Source organism: Choristoneura fumiferana, chromosome 15 (genome assembly GCF_025370935.1).
Source record: "Choristoneura fumiferana chromosome 15, NRCan_CFum_1, whole genome shotgun sequence".
Taxonomy (NCBI): Eukaryota; Metazoa; Arthropoda; class Insecta; order Lepidoptera; family Tortricidae; genus Choristoneura; species Choristoneura fumiferana.
Genome location: NC_133486.1, coordinates 6,472,575 through 6,495,255, shown reverse-complemented (window position 1 = coordinate 6,495,255; position 22,681 = coordinate 6,472,575). Strand labels below are relative to the sequence as shown.

General features: G+C 39.1%; 1 protein-coding gene across 3 annotated transcripts in view; it reads left to right on the top strand.

Moving 5' to 3' along the window:
• The window catches only part of gol (ring finger protein goliath), a 126,719-nt gene extending 106,839 nt beyond the window's left edge, over positions 1-19,880 (top strand). For 2 of the 3 annotated variants that reach the window (XM_074098572.1, XM_074098573.1), the window contains exons 5-12: positions 9,643-9,775; positions 10,679-10,796; positions 10,960-11,031; positions 12,129-12,211; positions 13,418-13,514; positions 15,555-15,659; positions 16,437-16,549; positions 17,973-19,880. In XM_074098572.1, coding sequence (XP_073954673.1) covers positions 9,643-9,775; positions 10,679-10,796; positions 10,960-11,031; positions 12,129-12,211; positions 13,418-13,514; positions 15,555-15,659; positions 16,437-16,549; positions 17,973-18,066 — 815 coding nt within the window. In that variant the 3' untranslated portion in view covers positions 18,067-19,880. The remainder of the gene's footprint in view (positions 1-9,642; positions 9,776-10,678; positions 10,797-10,959; positions 11,032-12,128; positions 12,212-13,417; positions 13,515-15,554; positions 15,660-16,436; positions 16,550-17,972) is intronic. The other variant, XM_074098574.1, reaches the window with a different exon arrangement.
• The last annotated feature ends 2,801 nt before the right edge of the window (positions 19,881-22,681 follow it).

The window sequence follows — 22,681 nt, the reverse complement described above, 5'->3', positions numbered from 1 at the left end:
TAATTGCAGGGCGAGTACACGTAAAGACCGAGCATTCCATTACAGTTTCCGTTTTGGATAATGTTTTTGAAAGAAGCAATAAGTACTTAATATCGATGTCGCTAAAATTAATGATAGTATAACAAAATAATTATTGTTAATCAATAAAAACTTGAACACTTAGCTCTTTGTCGATATGCAGATTACTAGGAAACGGCTAAGTGAACTGAACGCAATTAGCGGGCTTTCTGTTTACTTTTACTCTTACGTAAAGCATGATACAGTTGGATGAGTTTCAGCTCCAATTGATCGCAATTAAAAATAATTGATTGAATTGAAAAGTTTATTGATGACAAAATCTAAAATTCGGAAAATCTTCTGTCTATCGGTATGGTCAATGGTTATGTTGAGAGAAATTTAAATGCGGTAGGTAAACAAAAAAAGCTACACACATATCTGTTCGATATAGCGCCATCTATAGTTCATCTGCTGAACTAGATAGCTTGATAATTAATAAAAATGATCGATACCCGTTGACATTCATGCACCTTATTAGTTACAAAATAAAACACAAAATGTGGTGGCGCTAGTATCGCGCATCAATATAAATGTTTTTAAGTTTGTTTGTCACTGTTCCATTGCAATCGGCTTCGGAGTAAAAGTCCAAAAATTCCTACCGATCTCTCATTTTGGGCACCCAATTTTACTATAAGTACCTCAAATAATACTAGACAAAAAGGTTTCCTGCCAGAGATTGCTCTTAAGCGATAAGGTCGCGTATTGCTTACCTTGTAATTTTTCTCTCTGTGCTTTCTTATTTGCGGTGTACAATAAAGAATCATTGTACCTACTGTAATAAGAATTAAAACTGTTCATCAATAATCAGGTAAGAATAACATGTCGATGTTCATAACAAAGAAAAGTAAGCGTAAAAATCTTCACAAGGAAATAACACCAATGATAATCGGAACCGGAAAATAAATAAAATTTCTGCACAGCCATGCGAACTCATGCAAATTACTCAACCCACCCTGTTTTAATTGAAACTTCCTTATCGCATTTGACACTAATCGCGTAAATCAGATGACAGTTAAACTAGTATTTCAATATCAAATTAAACACTTCACTTATAATTGTTGCTATTCCGAGGTTGTTCTTTTAAGGTGCGACCAAACCGCTGCTTTAAAAACGGTGACGGCACAGAATCGCAGTGACGCACCGTTTTTATCGCATGCTCTCCACACCGCTGCTTAAAATACGCAAACGGTCACGTAAAGACCTGAAGTTTACGACACGTCACCGCGATTCCGTATTTTAAGCAGCGGTGTGGGGTGTGGAGTGGAGAGCATGTGTTAAAAACGGTGCGCATACGGCACGTCACTGCGATTCTGTATTTTAAGCAGCGGTGTGGAGAGCATGCGATAAAAACTGTGTGCGTACGGTGCGTCACTGCGATTCTGTATTTTAAGCAGCGGTGTGGAGAGCATGCGATAAAAACGGTGCGCATGCGGTGCGTCACTGCGATTCCGTGCCGTCACCATTTTTTAAGCAGCGGTTTGGTCGCACCTTTATATCCCAGTAAAAGGGAAATTGAATTCGCTTCGGAAGATTATGTCGGCATAACTTATCTTTATCTGTCACTTAGACATCTGTTGCCAGACAAAGCCAAAATGTAATTTAGTCCTCAAGCTTATAACTTTTTATGATATGAACGTGTAGGTAAGTTTTCTTTTACCTAAAACTATCCCTAAAATATCCCTGTTCCGTGACAAATGTAAAACTTCTTCAAAAAAAAAAACAACATTACTATAATTATGACATCCCTCTATAAGGCTAAGTTCAGATGAACGCGCGACCATCATGTAAACAACAGAATTGATTTGATACAATCTTAAAACGCGAGCCGAGCCAACCGCGCGTCACCGCGCGTTCATAATCTGAACTTAGCCTAAGATCTATAAGTAGGTACAAGTGTATCGGGTCTACTTTAGCGTACATCCGCGTATTAATCTTCTTTGTTGAACTATTCACGCCTGTGTCTAAGTATTTTGCAAAATCTGCCTACATCATAAAGCCTATTTGAATAATTTCCTCTTTTTAGGTCCAAGGATTAAGGCTACGTTTTGATGAGCCACTCAATCACTCAGGACTTTCCATTTTGTATTCCTAATAACGTATATATTAAGAAGAAGGTCACAGTGAAGCAGTCGGATTATCTCATCCATCACTATCAGACGGAAATACATGTCTATGCCTATGAAGACACGATGAACCAAGATCAGTAATTTTAATAAATGTAGTCTTTCATGTAGGCGTCTTAAAATAATCCCCTTTCCAGTTCATCTTGCGTTCCCTCAACTGTCTGATATCTTGAAAAATCCATGGCTCATATTTTCCAAGTAACGCGGACTCTTAGACTCCTCAAAGCAGGACATAATTTCATTCCTAAAAGGATCCTTTGTCAGCAAACTTGAAAGGGTTTACTAAATAAAACGAACATCCTAGACCTATTTGCGAAAGCAAATAAACCGCCCCCTGATGCCGCGTCAACTCAGCGAAGCATTCAGTCGCGAAATTATCGACAAACTCATTGAATATTCATTATATTATTACATACAACAGAAAATATCTTTCTTTAGACATGTTTACTGTCTTAAAATAGATTAGAAAACTACGTATTTGACATGCTTTTTTTAAGGTTCCGACGTCAATAGTTAGAAATCGTCTACGTAAAATGCGAGTAGGTACTACTTTTTTCACGAGATACTTTTTTTTTCTTAACCAATAGGTACACCCGTTTAAGTTTAAAAGCTACGTTGCCACAGACAGACACACAGACACACATAGCGGTCAAACTTATAACACCCCTCTTTTTGCGTCGAGGGTTAAAAATCAGTAGCAACCTAGCCAACCAACCAAGCTTGTTTAAGGTATAGTGTGACTGGCATTCGAGCTCGACCCCTTCGGATTATAATTTTTGAAATACGACAAGTCTTAAGCCGAGTTTAGACTTGCATGAAAAATCGTGCGAGTTGCATTACATTGCGGCGCTCGATTGACCACTACAAACTCGTTGGCTTTACGGCCTCGCGAAGTAATGCGACTTGCACGATTTTTCTTGCAAGTCTAAACTCGGCTTTACACGTTACTGCCTGTGTTTCATCATCATCATCATCATCATCATCATATCAGCCATAGGGCATCCACTGTTGTTTACTTGTTATTATTAGGTTGCTGTGTTTTTTGAAGAATCTGACAGAATTGTCACTTCTGACAATGAAAGGTCTAAATAATTCTATAGACAAAATATTGTATTCCCAGACGCGCAAATCAGTTGGAATATTTTGGCGTTTGCTTTGTTTTGGTACGTCTAAAATATTCACGAACATAGCTATGTATGATGAACGAAACTATGTTTTTATTTGTAGGTAAATAATACAGGACAAACACGATGACTATTATTATAAATAATATAGAAATTTTGTGTAAAATAATATACTTAATCCATACTATATATACTATATTACTATATATACTATATTATATTATAAATGCGAAAGTAACTCTGTCTGTCTGTTACGCTTTCACGCCTAAACCGCTGAACCGATTTTGATGAAATTTGGTACAAAGATAGAATAGACTTTGGGAAAGAACATAGGCTATCTTTTATCGCGAAAAAGAGGCTTTAAGGGGTTGAAATAGGGAATGAAAGTTTATATGGAAGGTCGTCATTATCGAAGACAAATCGATGAATCTTTATTAAACTTGCCATTTCGGCACGTGAAAAGAGATAAATAGATATTTGTTCGCACGTTTTTTAAAATTCTTCCTGTGAGGTGGTGAAATAGGGGATGAAAATTTATTAAGATAAATCGTTGGTTCTTTATGAAACTTGGCATTTGGGCACGTGCTAAGAGATAAATGGATATTTGTTCGCGCGTTTTTAAAAATTCTTCCTGGGAGGGGGTGAAATAGGGGATGAAACTTTATATGGAAGATAGTCATTGTCGAAGATAAATCGATGGTTCTTTATGAAACTTGGCATTTGGGTACGTATAAGAATAGATATTTGTTCAAGCGTTTTTGAAATTTTGACCTGCGAGGGGATGTTAGCAGAGGGGATGATGCAGTGTAAGCAGAGCCTTCTAAGCTCATAAGCAAAATGTACGCATGTGGGGTCATTTTAGATGGCTTATTGACATAGACAGTTAGACATGAAAAGTTATGATTTTCAGATTTTTCTGATTTATTGTGCTTGTGTGTGTGTGTGTGTGTGTTTTTGTGTACCTTTATGCAAAATTCCAAGTTTCTAGGACAGCCGGAAGTACCCTATAGCTTTTTCTGTTAAGGCGATTTGTATGGAAACACCTTTTTAATGACTGTAGCTTTTGATTGCCTTGACTTAAGGTTTGATTTTTTCACAGCTTTCGGGACTGTTGATCTGAGTTTAGGGTTTTAATTTCGACTCGATACCTATACTCCCCGCGTTTACGAGATAAAGGGTCTTGACAGACAGATGGACGGACGGACAGCAAAGTAATCCTAGAAGGGTTCCATTTTTTCCTTTCGAGGTACGGAACTCTAAAAAACATTTGTTGAAAATATGGGGATGAAAGTTCTTAAGGAATTCCAAACCAATTTACTATAAGTATATTTATCGGAAATATGTGTTGCTATGCTTAGTAAAAATGCCGTCTTAATTATAATCCTACCCTCCTAACTTACAATAAAGGACGTAAGGTGTCAAGGTCAGGTAGAATACACGTCGTATTGCTAAATTGTGGCTACCCGCAAAATATTTATGTTTTACCAAAGAACATCGGATGAATGGATGGATGAAGGAACAACAAAAAAATAGTTTATATTAATAGCAATGTATTAAAATAGGCTGTTTTCGGTAAACCGTAGAAGTTTCTATGTACTATTATTGGCAGAATAGGTATCCTAAATAAATTAAATACTTCCCAATTACTATTCTACGCGGATGAAGTCGTGGGCAAAAGCTAGTATGTACATAAGTATCTATAAAAACTCGCAATTTTCTCCAAAACCCTTCAAATGTAACGAGACTCTTATGGGGCCTCACTTCCCCCATAAAATGAGCGAACGTGCTTGCAATATCCTTTCTTTCTAACAAAAGATATGTGACAAGAACGTGTCTACTTTACACTTCGATTTAAGGAATACACATCCATACTACAAGAACTTTCTAGGTTTGTCTCACTCTCTCACACACTACTGAGTTAGTACCTAAGAGAACAAATTCCTCTTAATTGGTTTGTTTACGCTTTACATAGTCACAAAATGATTTATTCAATCAAGCGTTACTTTGCGGAGGTCCATATCAATGAACTAAAACAATTATATTGGTCACCCACGACCACTATGTATATCCAAGAAATGTGTGTTCTTGCAGTTCCGCCACCCCCGCACTGTAAAAACACACAAATCACACAAACCCAACTCACCGTTAACCGTTGTGTTGCTCTGAAGATGAGCTCTGGTTGAGTTCGAAACGCACCAGTGTAGTGGTGGTGATAGTTGGTTTGTGTGATTTGTGCGTATTACAGTGTGGAGGTGGAGGAACTGCATGAACATTGAACACATTTCTTGCGTAAACGTAGCGTAGCTATCATAAGGTCGCGGGTGAGCAAAGTATTTTGTCTTAGTTCAAAGTCACAAAATTCCGGTATCAGTACCCTTAGTGTAAGTTTTCGGTTACAAAATACGTCCCGATCGCGTTCGCGTTAAAATCTCAATTTGTATGGAAACACGTACATCGCAAACGTTCTGCTAGAGGCACTGTTCGTGTTTGCATACAAATTGAGATTTTAACGCGAACGCGATCGAGACGTATTTTGTAACCGAAAACTTACACTAAGGGCACAGTTTTGAAACTGCTCAATCGGCAGCAAATTCGTTCTACAGTAAGACAAGAGGAACATTGCTTAGCTATGAGTACAGTAGAGGTGAGACGTATTTACTGGAATAGGTTTTGGCTTGGACGCGTGAGTACGCGTTCCCGCCCGCGATTCTTTTAGCGTACGAGTATTTAGGAGTACGGCGGCTGACAACGTTCCGCCAACTTGAAAACAAGCTGTTATGTACGTATGTAATTGTAACATTTATAAAAATTGCTGACAGTCCTAAGCCTGTATGAAGTATGAAAGGAAGTTTTTAGTCGGTATTTAATATAAGTTAAAATTAAAAAATTATAAAGTGTGAAGACTGAACTGTGACGTGGAGTTCGATTCGATTTTGTTCGATAATATTCGTAAAACTACTAAAACTAGTACGATACATAAGCAATCACGGGAGCGTATTTACGGGAATCATTTTGTTTACGCAATGAGTCAATTGAGTTAAGTACTCGTAGATACTCGTGGACCTAGTCTTTGCATAGTACGTCTCACCTCTAGAGTACAGCTGTCTGCTATATCCAATCCAATGAGCACGTGTGTCACATCGTCTCGTATTACCTTGACAATGAAACCTGCGTTTGTGTAGGCTTACCTTCACGTGGTCACAGTTCGAGCCAGGTGATACTTGATAGGCTGATACCAAGGGGTTAACTCAATTGTTGGATGTTACAGTTATAATATTATTACAGTTATATTATTAAGCCGTGGTGGCATAGTGGTTTGACCTATCGCCTCTCAAGCTGAGGGTCGTGGGTTCAAACCCCGGCTTGCACCTCTGAGTTTTTCCGAAATTCATGTGCGGAATTACATTTGAAATTTACCACGAGCTTTGCGGTGAAGGAAAACATCGTGAGCAAACCTGCACAAACCTGCGAAGCAATTCAATGGTGTGTGTGAAGTTCCCAATCCGCCCTGGGCCCGCGTGGGAACTATGGCCCAAGCCCTCTTGTTCTGAGAGGAGGCCTGTGCCCAGCAGTGGGACGTATATAGGCTGGGATGATGATGATGACAGTTATAATTGGATGGAACACCGCGCTACCTAGAGCACGTTGCACCACATGTGTGTATAGCAATCGAACGAAGTCGTTTGGAGTAGGCTGTGATTTGTTAACAAACTATCGTGAAACTAGCAAGCGGACGGTTTTATTTATTTACTTATTTAATGTAATTGCACAGTACATATATGTTACAGTAGTACAACCCAGTAAGGGTGTTGCAATAATAGGTATAACAAAGTTTAGGTTAGGTTATATTCCAAAAATGTATAGGTACATTTTTTTTATAAAAACTTAATTAATGGCTTTGTAATTTATTTACCTTAAGTACCTAATAGTTTGCACTGGCTATCACAAAACAAATTATACTTTATAGATCGTAACTTTGGTTACTCTATTTATTTACTTAATTATATTTACTAATTATAACATAAGTACTACTATTTTATTCTATCGTTCAAATAATCTTCAACTCTATAATTACATTTTTTTTTAATTTTTTACTGTCGTCGGTGTAAGAAAGGGGTAATTATGAAAGAATATTCCAGATCTTGTTGTTTGTTATTTAACCATATAAGGTTTCTGCTTAATCATTTATCTTTTTATCTTTACGTAACACTACGAATGTAATATTGTCTGATAGTAGGTACTTTATTTTATTATTGAGGCACGTTAAGGTTCAAACGTTACGCATACATACAGAGAGGACAGGATATAATATTCTTGTTGTTTTTCGTCTACTTATTACTTAAAAATTAAATAAATATTGTTACTGCTTATCTAGGTACACACTTTTATTAGGTCTCGTCTGTGTAATAACCGACACAACACGACAGATAAAATAAATGTGACTGCGTGCGGCTTTAGACAATAAGGCCACTGGTCCCACGCCCTCTTGAAAATACAATACTTTAGTGTGACACTCATTGTTTTAAATAATATTATTGTAAACGATTTCCCTTTTCGCCCCGATACATATGCATACAAGTTTCCGCAAAACAAAGGAAAGCTGTCTTACTGGCCAATATCCATTTACATCTTAATTTAACCTGTCCTCTCCCAGAGGCACAAATTTGTGCCCAAATTCCTTTGATCCTGTTATCCTGGGAGATGACAGATTAATAAATCTTTTATCTACATGCATATCATAACTTCCCTATTAAATGTTCAGAAACGACTATCAAATGGCCTTTATTAAGAAACCTGGTATCTGCAGGTGCATCTTAATGTTCACATTAAAGTACAGTGCATCTTAATGTTTACATTAAAGTATCGGTAATACTTTTTTTAACATATCTGTACATATTGTAGAAAACTTATGACATGCATGTAGATAATAATTATTATTCAAAGTCAAAGTCAAGTCAAAGTCAAAGTCAAAGTCAAAATACAGGCCATATCTGAACATATTATAGACAACTTATGATATGCATGTAGATAAAGTTATGTATGCGGCTATACATAATTAGGCATTAAAACACTCGTATGATCTTATTATCAAACTCGCCTTCGGCTCGTTTCATAAAACCACACTCGTACTTTAATGCCTCTCATTATGCACGAGCCACATAAATAACTATTAGGTATGTACAAGGTGTTAAATAAATAATTGAAAACCAGAAAGTACTTTGCTCAGAATCGGGAGTAGAATCAATTACCTATGTTAACTAATGGTCTATAGTTATTATTATTAGACATGGTGGCATCCCACGCTACCTGTTATACTCGTAACTATAGACAAAGACATTTGTGACGGTTGACGCAAAGTCTTCAGCAAATTGAATTATACATGCAAGCTTAGCCCTGATCTTATTTGACGAGATGCGTCAACCGCTAAATAGGTCAGCTTCTATTTACTTAGGTTTCTTGAGGATATTAACTTAGTGTAGCATGTGAGAGAGAATTGCTAGAAACGAAAGAAAGTAAAGATTATTAACAGTCCTAGCACAGCAGTTCTGTTAAATGATACCTAGCAATCCATCCATACTACTATTACAAATGTGAAAGTGTGTGTGTTTTGTGTGTTTGTATGTTTGTCCGTCTTTCACGTCGATTCGTCGATCCGATTCGACGTGAAAGACGGACAAACGGACGGATTTTTGGCATAGAGATAGTTTATGGGCCAGAGAGTGACATAGGCTTACTTATACTTTTTATCCCGGAAAAATGCACAGTTCCCGAGGGAACAGCGCGCGATAACCGAATTCCACGCGGGCGAAGCAGCGGGCAAAATCTAGTAGCTAAAATAAATAAATGAGTACTTATAGGAAAAGAAAACTTAAGTAAAACCACTCCTACGTGTATTAGGTAGTATCGTGTCTGTATAGAGGCCGTATTGTCTACCGCGCTGACGTTCGGGACCGCATTGACCACCTCTTTCTACCCTCGTCTTATGTCGTGTGACAGAAAGAACTGGTGAAAACGATTATGATTCCAAGTGTGTTTAGAGCAAGAATACGGTTACGGTTTTAGCGCGCCGCTTCAAAGTATCGCTTGGGAAAGAGACAGCGCGATAAAACCGCGCGGTAAGCCGCATTGAGTACGTAGCATTAGACAATAAGGCCTTAGATTACTATTCAAATGAGTACAGAGGTCTTATTATCTAAATCGTTTGGTAGAAGACCGCGCCTGTTATTTACCCTGCATAAACTGCATTGTCTGCTTGTAAACTTGTAGGTCTTGATTTGTTGTGTTCAATAATAAATAATATTTATATTGTATTGAAAATACCTTTGTATTTGTTACAGGGAACATAAGCGCGGTATTCACGTACAAATGGAAGGGGGAGGAGATAATGCGGCTGATAGACAACGGGACACGAGTCATGGTCGGCATCATCAAAGGCCGGACATTTACGCATATCAACAACAACATCAACAAGTAAGTGGGCTCGGGTCGAGCGTATTTAGGGCCTCCGCTAATTCGCGCGGGTGCACGGCTTGGCGCCCGTGAGACGTGTTGTCTCAATAGGTTTCTATAGAGCTGAGACTCGCCTCACACAGCGCTGCTCTATAAAGCCGGGTCTCCACTGAGCGAGCCGCCTCGCGAGGTAGGCGGATAAGGCATGATTTTTTTCGACGCAGGGCCAAAAATGGCTGCCGCGCCGGGCGGCTCGCTCAGACCCAGCTTTAAAAAAGTCTTAGGTTAAATTTCTCTTTCCGATGCGTAATACGGTTTGACCATTCATAAACTTCATCAAATACCGTTAATTTTATTTTATGTAGTCCTTCAGTTACATTATCAAAAAATATGGGATACGTATTCTTTTGTCATAAAACGAAATTTACAAAGATGAAGCGTGTCAAAGTTCGGGAGCGTGGCCTGTGACGTCACACCGTGCGACAATTTTTAGTCACGCGGAACTTTAACATTATCTTCATAATTTTTTGTTTAATTGACAAAAGAAAAAAGTCGGACTCGCGCACGAAGGGTTCCTTACCATTATCTATACAACATTAGAAATTAGCAAAGCCTCTTTTAGTATTTGTTGTTGTAGCGGCAACAGAAATACATAACCTGTGAAAATTTCAACTGTCTAGCTATCACGGTTCATGAGACTACATCCTGATCTACAGCCTGGTGACAGATGGATGGACGGACAGCGGAGTCTTAGTAATAGGGTCCCGTTTTTACCCTTTGGGTACGGAACCCTACGAAAAAAAACGGAAAATACGTCTCCAAATTTTTTCAGATAATGTAATTGACTGACTTAGTATTGATAGCACATAAACTTATTATAGTACTATAGGTAAAGGTGCTCAAAAGCGCTCTTGTACGTTCCAGGACGTCGGTGCTGTTCGTGTCGATATCCTTCATAGTTCTCATGGTGATATCGCTGGCATGGTTGGTGTTCTACTACATCCAGCGGTTCCGATACATCCATGCCAAGGACAGACTCTCGGTAAGGAGTTCCTCTTGTTTCAATTAAGCCTGACGCGGCTCACTCCACGATTACGTTCTCCGCTACAAGTAAATTCCTGGCACCACTCTGTAGTTAAATGCAAAATTATGTATATTTACATCTCGCTTTCAGTACGTATACTATTTACTTTGTCTAATTTCAGAAACGACTGTGCTGTGCAGCGAAGAAGGCGTTATCAAAAATACCAGTAAAGAGCTTAAAGACTGACGACAGAGTAAGTTTTAACATCATGACAACGAGAAGGTGCGCTTACACGGGCAATTTTTTGAGCAATAATTGCTCGGCAACCCGAATGGATCAATCTGGAGTAATTAGTGGAGCGATATGCAGCAATAAAAAAAAATGCGGCAATTGTTTCGGCAATATTGCTTCTAATTGTTCCATATATTACATATTCCTCAAAGTCGCTGATACGAATTGCCGAATATCCAGTGGATACAGAAATTCAAGTCAATTTGTTTTCCATCTCGTATGCACTTATTTATTCTGCGGCTTCTACGTCTCGCTTCCGCGGGAGACTAAAAAATGAAAAAATGAAAAATAGTTTATTCAGTATCTTACTCAATTTTGCAGGTTACAGGTTGGTGCCTCCTTTTAAGTATTAAGATACCTGTGTCAGGAGACACCGCTCCTCCATCGAATGTACTTTGGCAGTAAAAAAGGGATATAACAAAATACACACAACCTGATTTAAAATATAGTGTAGGTAATCTACTATCCGACAGTAGAATTGATAGTAACTATATCCATTCTGAGCAAAGTCTCAGGTTTCAGTTAATTAATATTAACACCTAGTAGTATTGCAGGTGGTGAGTTGTTCATGAGGCACTTGTCTCACCGCCAGCGAGGAAACGATTGGCTATCGACTATTTTCTCGCTCAAAAAACGAACAAAAGATATAAGATCCTGTGTGAGTAGAAGAGACACATATATTAATAGTTGATCGCTGGCTGTTCACACTGTCGACGAGAACTCGCTCTTACATCTTTTGTCGCAGCGACAAGAGCTATAAAACTCGCTGAGCTATAATACTCGCTCAGCGATGTCAGCTTGGCGGCCGCCCCGCACGAGCGATTCGAGCGGAGCGAGTAATCGCCCGTCGCACTCGAACACTCGCTTACAGCCGAGCGACAAAACTACTCTCGCTGCTCACCCACTCGTTTCTAGTTACTCGCTCTACTCGCTTCTCGCTCATCGTCGGCGGTGGGACAAGTGCCTTATGGCTTTCTAAAGCCTTTGTTCATAAGTGGAATTTTACCGGCTGATGATGGTTGATGAGTATATCTTAATGTTAGAAATGTCTTTTTTCAGGAACTGCAAGGAGACGGCGAGTGCTGCGCCATCTGTATAGAGCCGTACAAAGTGTCTGAGACACTGCGGTCTCTGCCTTGCAGGTGAGATCACTATGATTTGATATTTTCTTTAAGTATAATTATTTCAAATTACCATTTTCAAGCCTTGGCTACAGCACCATATTGTTGGCACCCCCAGTGATTGACATTATTGACTCAATGATCGACAAAGCGACATTAGTGAAATCTGGCAAAAATTGGTTTCGAGTATTAATAAGATTTTACTCAATATGTGAACATTGATTAAAACTAAACAAGATGTTAAACAAAATTTTCAAAGCTTGAATAAAACTACACTTAGTTTGTGTTGGCATTAGAAAGACGTTAAGCGATTTTGAAAAATAAATCATAGCAAATATATTACCTATAATTATATAGCAAGGTCAATGATCATTTACAATCTTTTGGGTTTATAAGTAAGACTATTTTGAAAATACAAACTGAAACATCTGAAAAAGAGAACCCAGGTCCTCAGCATTCCGTGCTGTGTGCCATACCCCTACACTACCACTGGTAAAAGTAACAAAAATTTGGAGTTGAAATATAAAATACAAATAGACTCCAAAAACCAATCTTAAGACTATTTCTTTAAAAGCGTTATTCGTCAAGTCGTAAAAGGCTCGTCAAGATTGTTTACCCCGTTTTTCTGGTAAAATAAACGAAGCTTAACAGCAGCAATATAAAATTCAGAACACATCGTAACCTAACGATATCTAAATAATCTTAGACTAACTAGTATTCACGGTTTGAGCCCGTTGCAGAACTCCCTATCCCGAGGTAATTTCGCAAAATCTGTCCGTAATACTTATCTACTAGATACAAGGAAGCCTTGTGCATAGTTTTAAGCTCCTAGTCCCATTAATTTAGGCTTTGATAGAAAGAAAATACATTTATTTAACGCCATATACTCGTATAACGTCATATGTCTATCACTCACAACACTAAAATTTTTTTTAATTATTATTTGTATAAAATTGAATGATATTAAGTTAATGCATGAGTTAAAATTTAGCACATTATACCTAATAAATTCTTTGCATTGTAATAATCTAATCTAATAAGTATCTACTGTAATTTTTTGTACGTAATTATTATTATTGTGTGCCCTTACAGGGCGTCATGGACTGACCGATAATAACTGAAACACCTTTTATAACTATGTACATGACTTTACAATTAATAAATGAATATAAATATGAATAGACTCAGTCATTCAATGAGCTAAATTTTGAAAACTTTTTTTTTCAGACACGACTTCCACAAGAACTGTATAGATCCGTGGCTCTTAGAGCACAGGACGTGTCCTATGTGCAAGATGGACATACTGAAATACTATGGTTTTGTGGTGAGTTGGTAATTTAAAACATGATAGTATAATTTGAGACAGATCTCAAAAGCGATAGTTTTACTAAATAAACTTACTTATGGGCCTGTTTCAACTGTTTATGTGACAGATAAATGTGATGCCGTCTCAGTTTATTCCGAGGAAACAAACAGAGACGGGTTCACAGATTTCTTTCACATAAAGTGTATCAATGAGTGATGAAACAAGCCCTGAAAGAAAGAAAGAAAAACATTTATTTGTGACATTTAAGGTTTTTTTTTTAAAAAGAGAAAAATATTTTTTATGTGTAAAGTTTCCATCCCAATCAGCTCTGGGCTCGCGTGTGAATTTTACCTCAAACTCTTTCATTACGAGAGGAGGCTTGTGCTTGTGCCCAGCAGTTCTCAAACGATTGTTTATGTTTCTCCTCTTTGTGTTTCTCGCATTAAAGGCAACCTTTACTAACTTTTGTAGGCTATCTTAAAACAGCCAAACAATAATAGACAGCGACGGTTAATCCGCAGACTGAGGTCGCAACGTTTTTTCCTTGTTTTGTAATATTTCATGCGGAAAATCGCCTGGTCGACCGATAACGCAGTGCAACGAACGATAATCAATTCCGACGTGTAAAAAAACTGGGTTATCGCGCTTTGTTTCTGCCTTAAAATAAACAGAAGGAAGCATTACTTGCATTGTTCGCATACCCCGAATGCACAATCCTTCAATTGTGCTATAATTCGATTGTGTCAACTTGTTAATGATTTTTGTTGAGTCCAATTAGAGAAACATCAAAATCAATAGAAATAAATAACATACAGAAGAAACATACAGGGTAGGGTCTAATTCCGACATTAAAATAAGCTGATACGTATCTAATATTATTAGTTTCTATTATATTACACCTGCTGAACGGAATCTAAGATTACCTACGCAACCTATTTACGATTTTCGGCTTGTTGACCGGATTTCCGGTGGCCAAGTTGGTACGAAGCCTCTGGCGCGTAGATAATAATAAATATTCTTATTTTGGAGTAACTAAAAGGTCCATATTTGTTAATTGTTAATTTACAAAATTGATTAACTAGGCTAGTTTTTTTTTTTTTATTCGACTGGATGGCAAACGAGCATGTGGGTCTCCTGATGGTAAGAGATCACCACCGCCCATAAACATCTGCAACACCAGGGGTATTGCAGATGCGTTGCCAACCTAGAGGCCTAAGATGGGATACCTCAAGTGCCAGTAATTGCACCGGCTGTCTTACTCTCCACGCCGAAACACAACAATGCAAGCACTGCTGCTTCACGGCAGGATTAGCGAGCAAGATGGTGGTAGCAATCCGGGCGGACCTTGCACAAGGTCCTACCACCTGCAAAAAGAAAGTTTAGTTTTTTACAGTTACTAAATGTTAAAAATTACTAAAATTTGAAATCTAATTGGGATCATCATTATGCTCCAAGTGCCGTATGATACGAGCAAGGACTCTATACCTGCCCGTTACAGTTTCAGGATGAGGTTGGAGCTGGCCGCACTCCACAAAGCCATAGGAGTTTACTTATTATGTAGAAGTCTTTGTTCTTAAGGTGCAGCCACATGCAGTCGCTCGTTTGCAGCGATAAATCTGGTCACGTGACCCCATTTTCAATGTGATTTTGAATTTCCCGTGACTCACAAAAGTAGCGTCAAGTCGCCGCGTCGAGCAGCAGCGTCAAGATCTGCTTGCAGGAATGAACTTGGCCTGGGAAGCTGATTTCATCTCATTTAGTAGCAGTCGTGGTAGTGGTACAAATAAAAGAAATTGGAGTGAATGAAAAAAAAAACCGCCGAAATTGAAGAGGTTTTTTTTTCCAGCAATAAAGCTCAACATTTTCAGCTTTATCGCTATATGTTACGTTAGCAAATTTGACGCTGGAAATGAGCGTCAAGCGACTTGTATGTGGCCACGCCTTTAAAAAAATCACTCTAAATAGGCGCATTGAGTCGTCGAGTTGCGGAAAATAGCTCGCTACTACCTACTATACCTACCCAAGTTCTTAAAGCTAACGTGTCCGTTTGTCTTACAGTTCACGGGCAGTCAGGAGAGCATACTGCAGCTGGAAGTGGAAGAGGCCCGCAGCCGCGCGGTCAGTCCGCAGCGCGCCCGACATCCGCTCACGCTGGTATTCCATGTAACAATCGCTTTGTGCCAGTCCAAGTAACACTATTTACCGGCCCGGATAATACCAACATGGAAATACCGACTCCATTTTCGTGTTCAAATTGACACGAGTTTCTATGGGCGTCTACACGAAATGTCGGGCCGGTGTTTCCATGTCGGTATTATACACAGTGTCAACCCCTATTGCCATAACAAGCTAAAGTGGATACAGGGAAGGGGGGGGGGAGCATGCTTAAGGGTAATATCGAGTATACGCGGCGTCAATGACGGCTGGAAAGTTTCGTAAATAATAAATTATTTTGTGTTAAGTAAGTATAGTGAGCCAGGGTAGTGCTAGTAAGCCGTGGTGGCCTAGGGTTTGGTCTATCTATGGCCTCTCAAGCAGAGGATCGTGGGTTCAAACCCCGGATCGCAAATCTGAGTTTTTCGAAATTCATGTGCGAAATTCGTGAGAGCTTTACGTTGAAGTAAAACATCCGAATCCGCCTGCAATTTCAGCATTAAAACCATTTGCAACCATAACTCAATTTTCGCTTGCATTTTAAGGCCGCTAGACGCCAAATACTTTGTTTTGGACTTGAACCTAATTTTTTTATTTTTTATTCGACTGGATGGCAAACGAGCAAGTGGGTCTCCTGATGGTAAGAGATCACCACCGCCCATAAACATCTGCAACACCAGGGGTATTGCAGATGCGTTGCCAACCTAGAGGTCTAAGATGGGATACCTCAAGTGCCAGTAATTTCACCTAAATTCCAATTTCTAAGCTCTGTTATTCATGTTGCAGTTGACGAGTGACAATTCGTTTGAGGAAGCCGGCAGTGAGCGCAGCAGCCGCGCCTCGTCGCCCGACGAGCTCGCGCCTTCGTTGCCGCGCCGCGCGCCTGCCATGCCTGAAAGGTTAGCGTTGTGACACAAATCGACAAAAACAGCCAAATATGGCGGGATGATGTTGATGCTTTCATATGAGTCTTCAGCATTAGCCGGAAGACGTTTACTGCTGAACAAAGACCTACCCCTTAGAACGCCAAAATGAACAACTCGCCACTTGTACCGGCACCGATGCACCGGTGGCCCGCAATTCTCACGATGCCAGTCCACCTAGTGGGAGGCCTGGCAACGCTCCGTCTTCCGGTTCGTGGTCGCCACTCGAGGACTTTTCTCCCCCAACGGTTATCTGTCCTTCGAGAGCTGTGGCCCGCCCATTGCCACTTCAACTTGCATATTTTACAGCTATGTCGATGACTTTATTTCATATGATTAGCTGGGAGAGATCCCTTATTAGGGATTCCTTCTTCTTTGTACCTAGTTCTTTCTTCAATGAAGACTTTACGTACAATGCACCATAGTACTTCAGTAAACATAATTGTGCAACCCGGGACAATCACAATAACTATTGCTTTTTAGGGTTCCGGAGCCAAAATGGCAAAAACGGAACCCTTATAGTTTCGCCATGTCTGTCTGTCCGTCCGCGACTTTGCTCAGGGACTATCAATGCTAGAAGCTGTAATTTTGCACGGATATATATGTAAACTATGGCGACAAAATGGTACAATAAAAAATAAAAAAAATAATTGTTTTAGGGTACCTGACATAAGGTGGGGGTGTTTTTTTTTCTCATCCAACCATATAGTGTGGAATATCGTTGGATAGGTATTTTAAAACCATTACGGGATTGCTATGACAATTTTTTGATTCAGTGATTTGTTTGCGAAATATTCAACTTTAAAGTGCAAATTTTCGTTAAAATCGAGCGTCGAGCGGAGGGGGTCCCCTCTAAAATGTAAACCGGTGGGTGGAAAAATTTGAAAAAATTCAGGATGGTAGTAAGTATATCAAACTTATAAGGAAAACTATAATGGTTAAGTTTTCTTGAAAATTATTAGTAGTTTAAGAGTAAATAGCAGCCTAAGGTACTAAACCTAAACTTGGAAGATTCCGCATAAAATACGAAATCCTTAGAAAAATATTACTTAATTTTTTCGTAATCGCTACGGAACCCTATTTTGGGCGTGTCCGACATGCTCTTGGCCGGTTTTTTATCAGATGACAGTAGAATGAGATGGTGAATGCGTTTGGCTCGAGTTACGATTAGTTATTTAGGTCGAGGTACGAAAATTAAGGTTGGGGGTGCCCTACAAATCCTAATATCCTTTAACTTTAGTTTAACATCCTCAAAAGGACATATGATAGTTTTTATCCCAGAAAAATTAATAGATCCCGCTGTATAGCGATAAACGAATTCTTCGCAGATGTCGCAAGCAACAGCAAGTGCACTAAGTCTATACTAGATATAATAGTTATATTTATTTTGATATTTCAGGTCCCGCGCATCGTCGCCGGGTTGCGCGCCGCACGCCAGCCCCCCGTGCTCGGAAATGGCGTCCGCGAGCACAGCGAGCACGCCGCAAGACTGAGCGCCTAGCTGCCAACCCCCCGCGGCACCCTCTCGCCGTCTCCCTCGCACCCCCCACCCGCGCGCCTCGACCAATCACCGCGCCGCCACGCGCCCATTGGACGATTCGAACTAACGGTCAAGTGTCAAGTGAGTCAGTGAATGTGTTCATAAATATAACCCTAGAATAAATACTCAATTTGGTACTTCCAGTGACGGTGGATGACAAGTGATATTTTATTATTTTAAGTGCTAGTATAGTTTTAGCATTCACCGCTCCGCCTAGTCAACGAAATAGTGTTTACCGTAACATCTATAATATTTGACGATACAGCTTTAGGTGGGTGCAGACGTTTGCTTTGTATAATTCAAAATCAGTCAATTGCTGATCTACTGTGTTAAGTTACGCAGCAATACATTGCGTGGTAAATATCAATTAGAGCAGCAGTGAATAGTTTTGGATAATACTGCCTCCTGCACTCAGCTTAAGTAAGTACTCTACATCTAGAACGGAAAACAAACTGTTTTTACTAATAAAATTGTATGTATATTATTGTTATAATATAAAGATAGGAGCCTTTTTATACATGGAGAAAAATTTAACTTTTCAAAGTATGTCTCTAATGTATTGTTCCATAAAGACGTGGCTGTCGTCATAAGCTAAAATTTGACCCGACGCCCTTGTATAAATACGTTAAAACCTTTTACGGTTGTTAATAGAAGATACGTAATTATGAAAAAGTTAAACTTATCTTTGCGTATGACTTTATTTACATTTTGACCAGGTCATGTTATGTAATTTTACTAATGGAATTACTTCACAAATGTGTTTAAAATTTGAGTTCGCTGGTCCGTACTTTGTACTTAAAAACCGATTGGCTGTTGATCTCATATATATATATAACGTGTTAAACTTCACCGCTAAACGTGTGCTAGCCTCACCTCGGTTGTGCGAATGGGCCATGGATACATTATGCTAGACATGTCTCCGTCCATATATTGCTATTTCATTTTATATTAAGAGTTTTTATGTAAAACCCAGCACACGGCGGTTTTTACTCTAAAAGTCTAAAGTAGTATTGTATGTAGTTCTTATAAGTAAGCCCCAAGTGTTATTTCGTAAAATACCTCTACGTAACATGAATTATAAATGGAAGAACAATAATCGAATTAAAATATAAATATTGAATAAGGTCACCAATGATGTTCAAAAATATGTTATTCGATATTTTTATTAAAATAAATTAAAGGGGACAAATTTTGAGCTAATGATCTCTAGATTCAGCAACGGTGCAAAAATGTTGTTTATGACTTTATATTTATTGCTTCAAGCTTATAATTTAACATGGGCAAAGGATGTTCATAAAATCATTTATAAAAAGAATACAGTTGCATTTCTCTTATTTAAAATCTTAAAGTTAATGTAGCTCTATTAAGTTTATATTCGATTCACTTCACATATTTTATATATTTCTACGTTTTTTTTTATTCGACTGGATGGCAAACGAGCAAGTGGGTCTTCAGATGGTAAGAGATCACCATCGCCCATAGACACCTGCTACACCAGGGGGATTGCAGATGCGTTGCCAACCTCTAGGTTAGTCCTCTAGGCCTAAGATGGGATACCTCAAGTGCCAGTAATTTCACCGGTTGTCTTACTCTCCACGCCGAAACACAACAGTGCAAGCACTGCTGCTTCACGGCAGGATTAGCGAGCAAGATGGTGGTAAAAATCCGGGCGGACCTTGCACAAGGTCCTACCACCTGCAAACGTGTTGTACGGGTAACAATCACCGGCAGATTTTGGAAATCACATCAAAATATATTTAGAAAGTGGTGAAAAATAGGCCTGAACTTTGAAATACGAGTACGAGTAAAGTAGTAGTCGATTCATTAACAAATGTTTACTTCTTTTGCACAGTATGCTTACGGATTTTCAAAAGTTGGTACCATTAAGTAAATGTTCCTATCAAATGTATATGAATTGATCTATTGGCATTGTTGTACATGTGTGGTATATTTTGGATGGTACTTATGTTGAATCTGGGGATTATTCAATGCTCTTATTAAATTGTTGATTTTGTTGTAAACATCACTTTTAAATTACCGCTGAGTGTGTGGAGGTATTCATGTTTATTCTAAGGTCTTAATAAGTTGGAGTAGCGAATGGTTTCGCCTGGGCCGTCTAACCTATTGGGGGGGTTGGTCATTTTAAGATGGGGTAATGGTCATGATCGAAAAATGGAGTAGATACGCCTAAGGGCCTTTGCACACCGCGTTTTATGAACGCGCCGTCGACGCGCGTCTAAGGGCCTACTCTGAAATTCGAAGTTCGTATCTTACCGTCCTTTTCACTCTCGTACTAAATAGTATAAGCGTCAGAGCCAGAGCTGCTGAGAGAGAGAGCTGCGAGTTGTATACCTGCTCCATGCAAAGAAAAACGCGGTGTGCAAAGGCATCTTAACTTACATTCACTCAATTGTTTTACTTTTCGTAGCAAATAAGTTTACGTCTGTGAAGTAATTTTAGCGTGGCAGTAAACGTTTTAACCCCTGGTACCCTTAAGACGCGGATCCGTGCCAAATTTAAGGCTATCTTTTATTTTTATTTTTACTTAAATCAGTAAACATATGAGACTAAAATGCAGTACCGTAAACCGGGGGTTACTTTAGGAAATATTGCGGCTACTTTGATAGTTTTAAAAGCGTTATAAAAACGCAAATTTATATTCATAGCTAGCTTGAGCAAATGAAGTAAAAAGTTAGATAATTTATGAGGTAGGTATTTCACTGCCATAGATGGTCTGACATGGCGTAAAAACTGTTTTTCAAAGTAGCCCCTTCATTTTAAAGTAACCTATTTTACGGTACTTTTTTTAGTTTCCGCACGCGAAGGGTAAATGTGTCAACGGGAGACGTTAGCAGAACCTAACTTCACCGATGCAAACTTATTTGGTGCTAATCGTACAGACGCCATCATAAAAATATCTGGACACGTATTGACGACGTTCATATGTTTATGAGGACCTATAAAATTCCGATGTACAGATGCCGCTTATGTTTTGCCGTGGTATTTGTCGGAAAAGTTCGCATTGATATTGCTTACTCAACTAGTTAACTTAAATTTACTGAAGCTGAGAGATTGCAAGATGAATACGAAAATATCGGGCAGCATACGATGCATAGGTAAACATTATTCACTAGATCTGTACAGTCATCAGATATTTCGGAGTGGCCAAGGTGATCAAAGATATCGAAACATGAACTCTAATACCTTAATAATAGAGTGCACTAACCAACCAATCACGTGACCAAGGTTCCGCAAAAGGAAAGGGCCTGGGTACCGCAACGCTTCAAGCTAGCGTTTCATTCTGCAGTCGTGCTAGCTAGCGGTTATAAGGTAATACCTACATTTCGTGGCTGATGGTAGTTAATAAAATCTAGTCTGAAATTAACTTCAAGTTACGCTTTCATGGGCAATTATTCCTAGTAGTTCTATCTATGCTTGTATTTATACATAAAATTTGGCCCACTCTATGTAAAAAAATACCTATTACAGCATACATTTGAGGGTCAGATTTTTTGCCGCTCAGTATATTTTAGATTGTCAACAAAATACGGCGGGATTTTGGAATGAAGTTCCTATCGTATCCTATGGTAATCCTATCGAAGTACTAGGAATCACGCTTGTTTTTCCCACTTTCTGTCACACGGTATAGGCTGAGGGTAGAGATGGTGTATGCCAGGGGTGGCCAACCGATCGATCGCGACTATTAGTCCAGTCGACCGTGGCAAGGCAAAAAATATAATTACTGAACTATGCTGTTTCATTTAAGATTTCAAGAAGTATGTCATTGGTAGATCGGTCTAATCAAGTTGGCCACCCCTGGTGTATGTGATCACGAGTGCCAAAGCGTTAGACAATACCTACGACCACAGATGAATTGCAAATGAGCTAGACAGAAAAGTGTTTGACGCGACTCCTTGTTGTTAGCAACCGTTGTTTACGACAAGGGTCTATTACATCGACTGGTCGAAAATTGTTAGTCATAATGTAATGTTTGACATAACTCTTTTTTTTCTCTGAAACCATTTCAGAATGCAGAATTGTTATAAAACAAACCTAACGTAACCTACAGAGTTCTACAACTGACCATTTAAAAATTTATGAAAAATGTATGGTTTCAGCGGGAAAACACTTATGAGTAACAATAATTATGACAAACATTACATTTGACTTATAAAATTATGACTGTCGAAAGGATCCCTTACGACAAATATTATATATTACGACTTTTTCGCTTTAGAAAAAAAGGTACTGTCTACGCCACTCTAATCTTTGCCTCCGGCCTCCGTAGCCGCGGTGCGCGCATGCGCGGAGGAGCGCGGGTAGCGGGGGACGCTCGCCCGACCGGCACGGCGCGGCCGCCGCCCTCCGCCCCGCCACCGACACTGGCCAACGACGACTCTCGCGCGCGCACGCGTTTATGTAATTTTAAATAATAATTTTAACTCTGTACCTTTTAATACAGGTTTTTTTGTAAAAGTCAAGGCCTAACCTCATTTCTGACCGCATCCTAAATTAATTAAACATAAACAATAATGTCTTGTTACTGTATGGCCTAGTTCCAAAGTGAA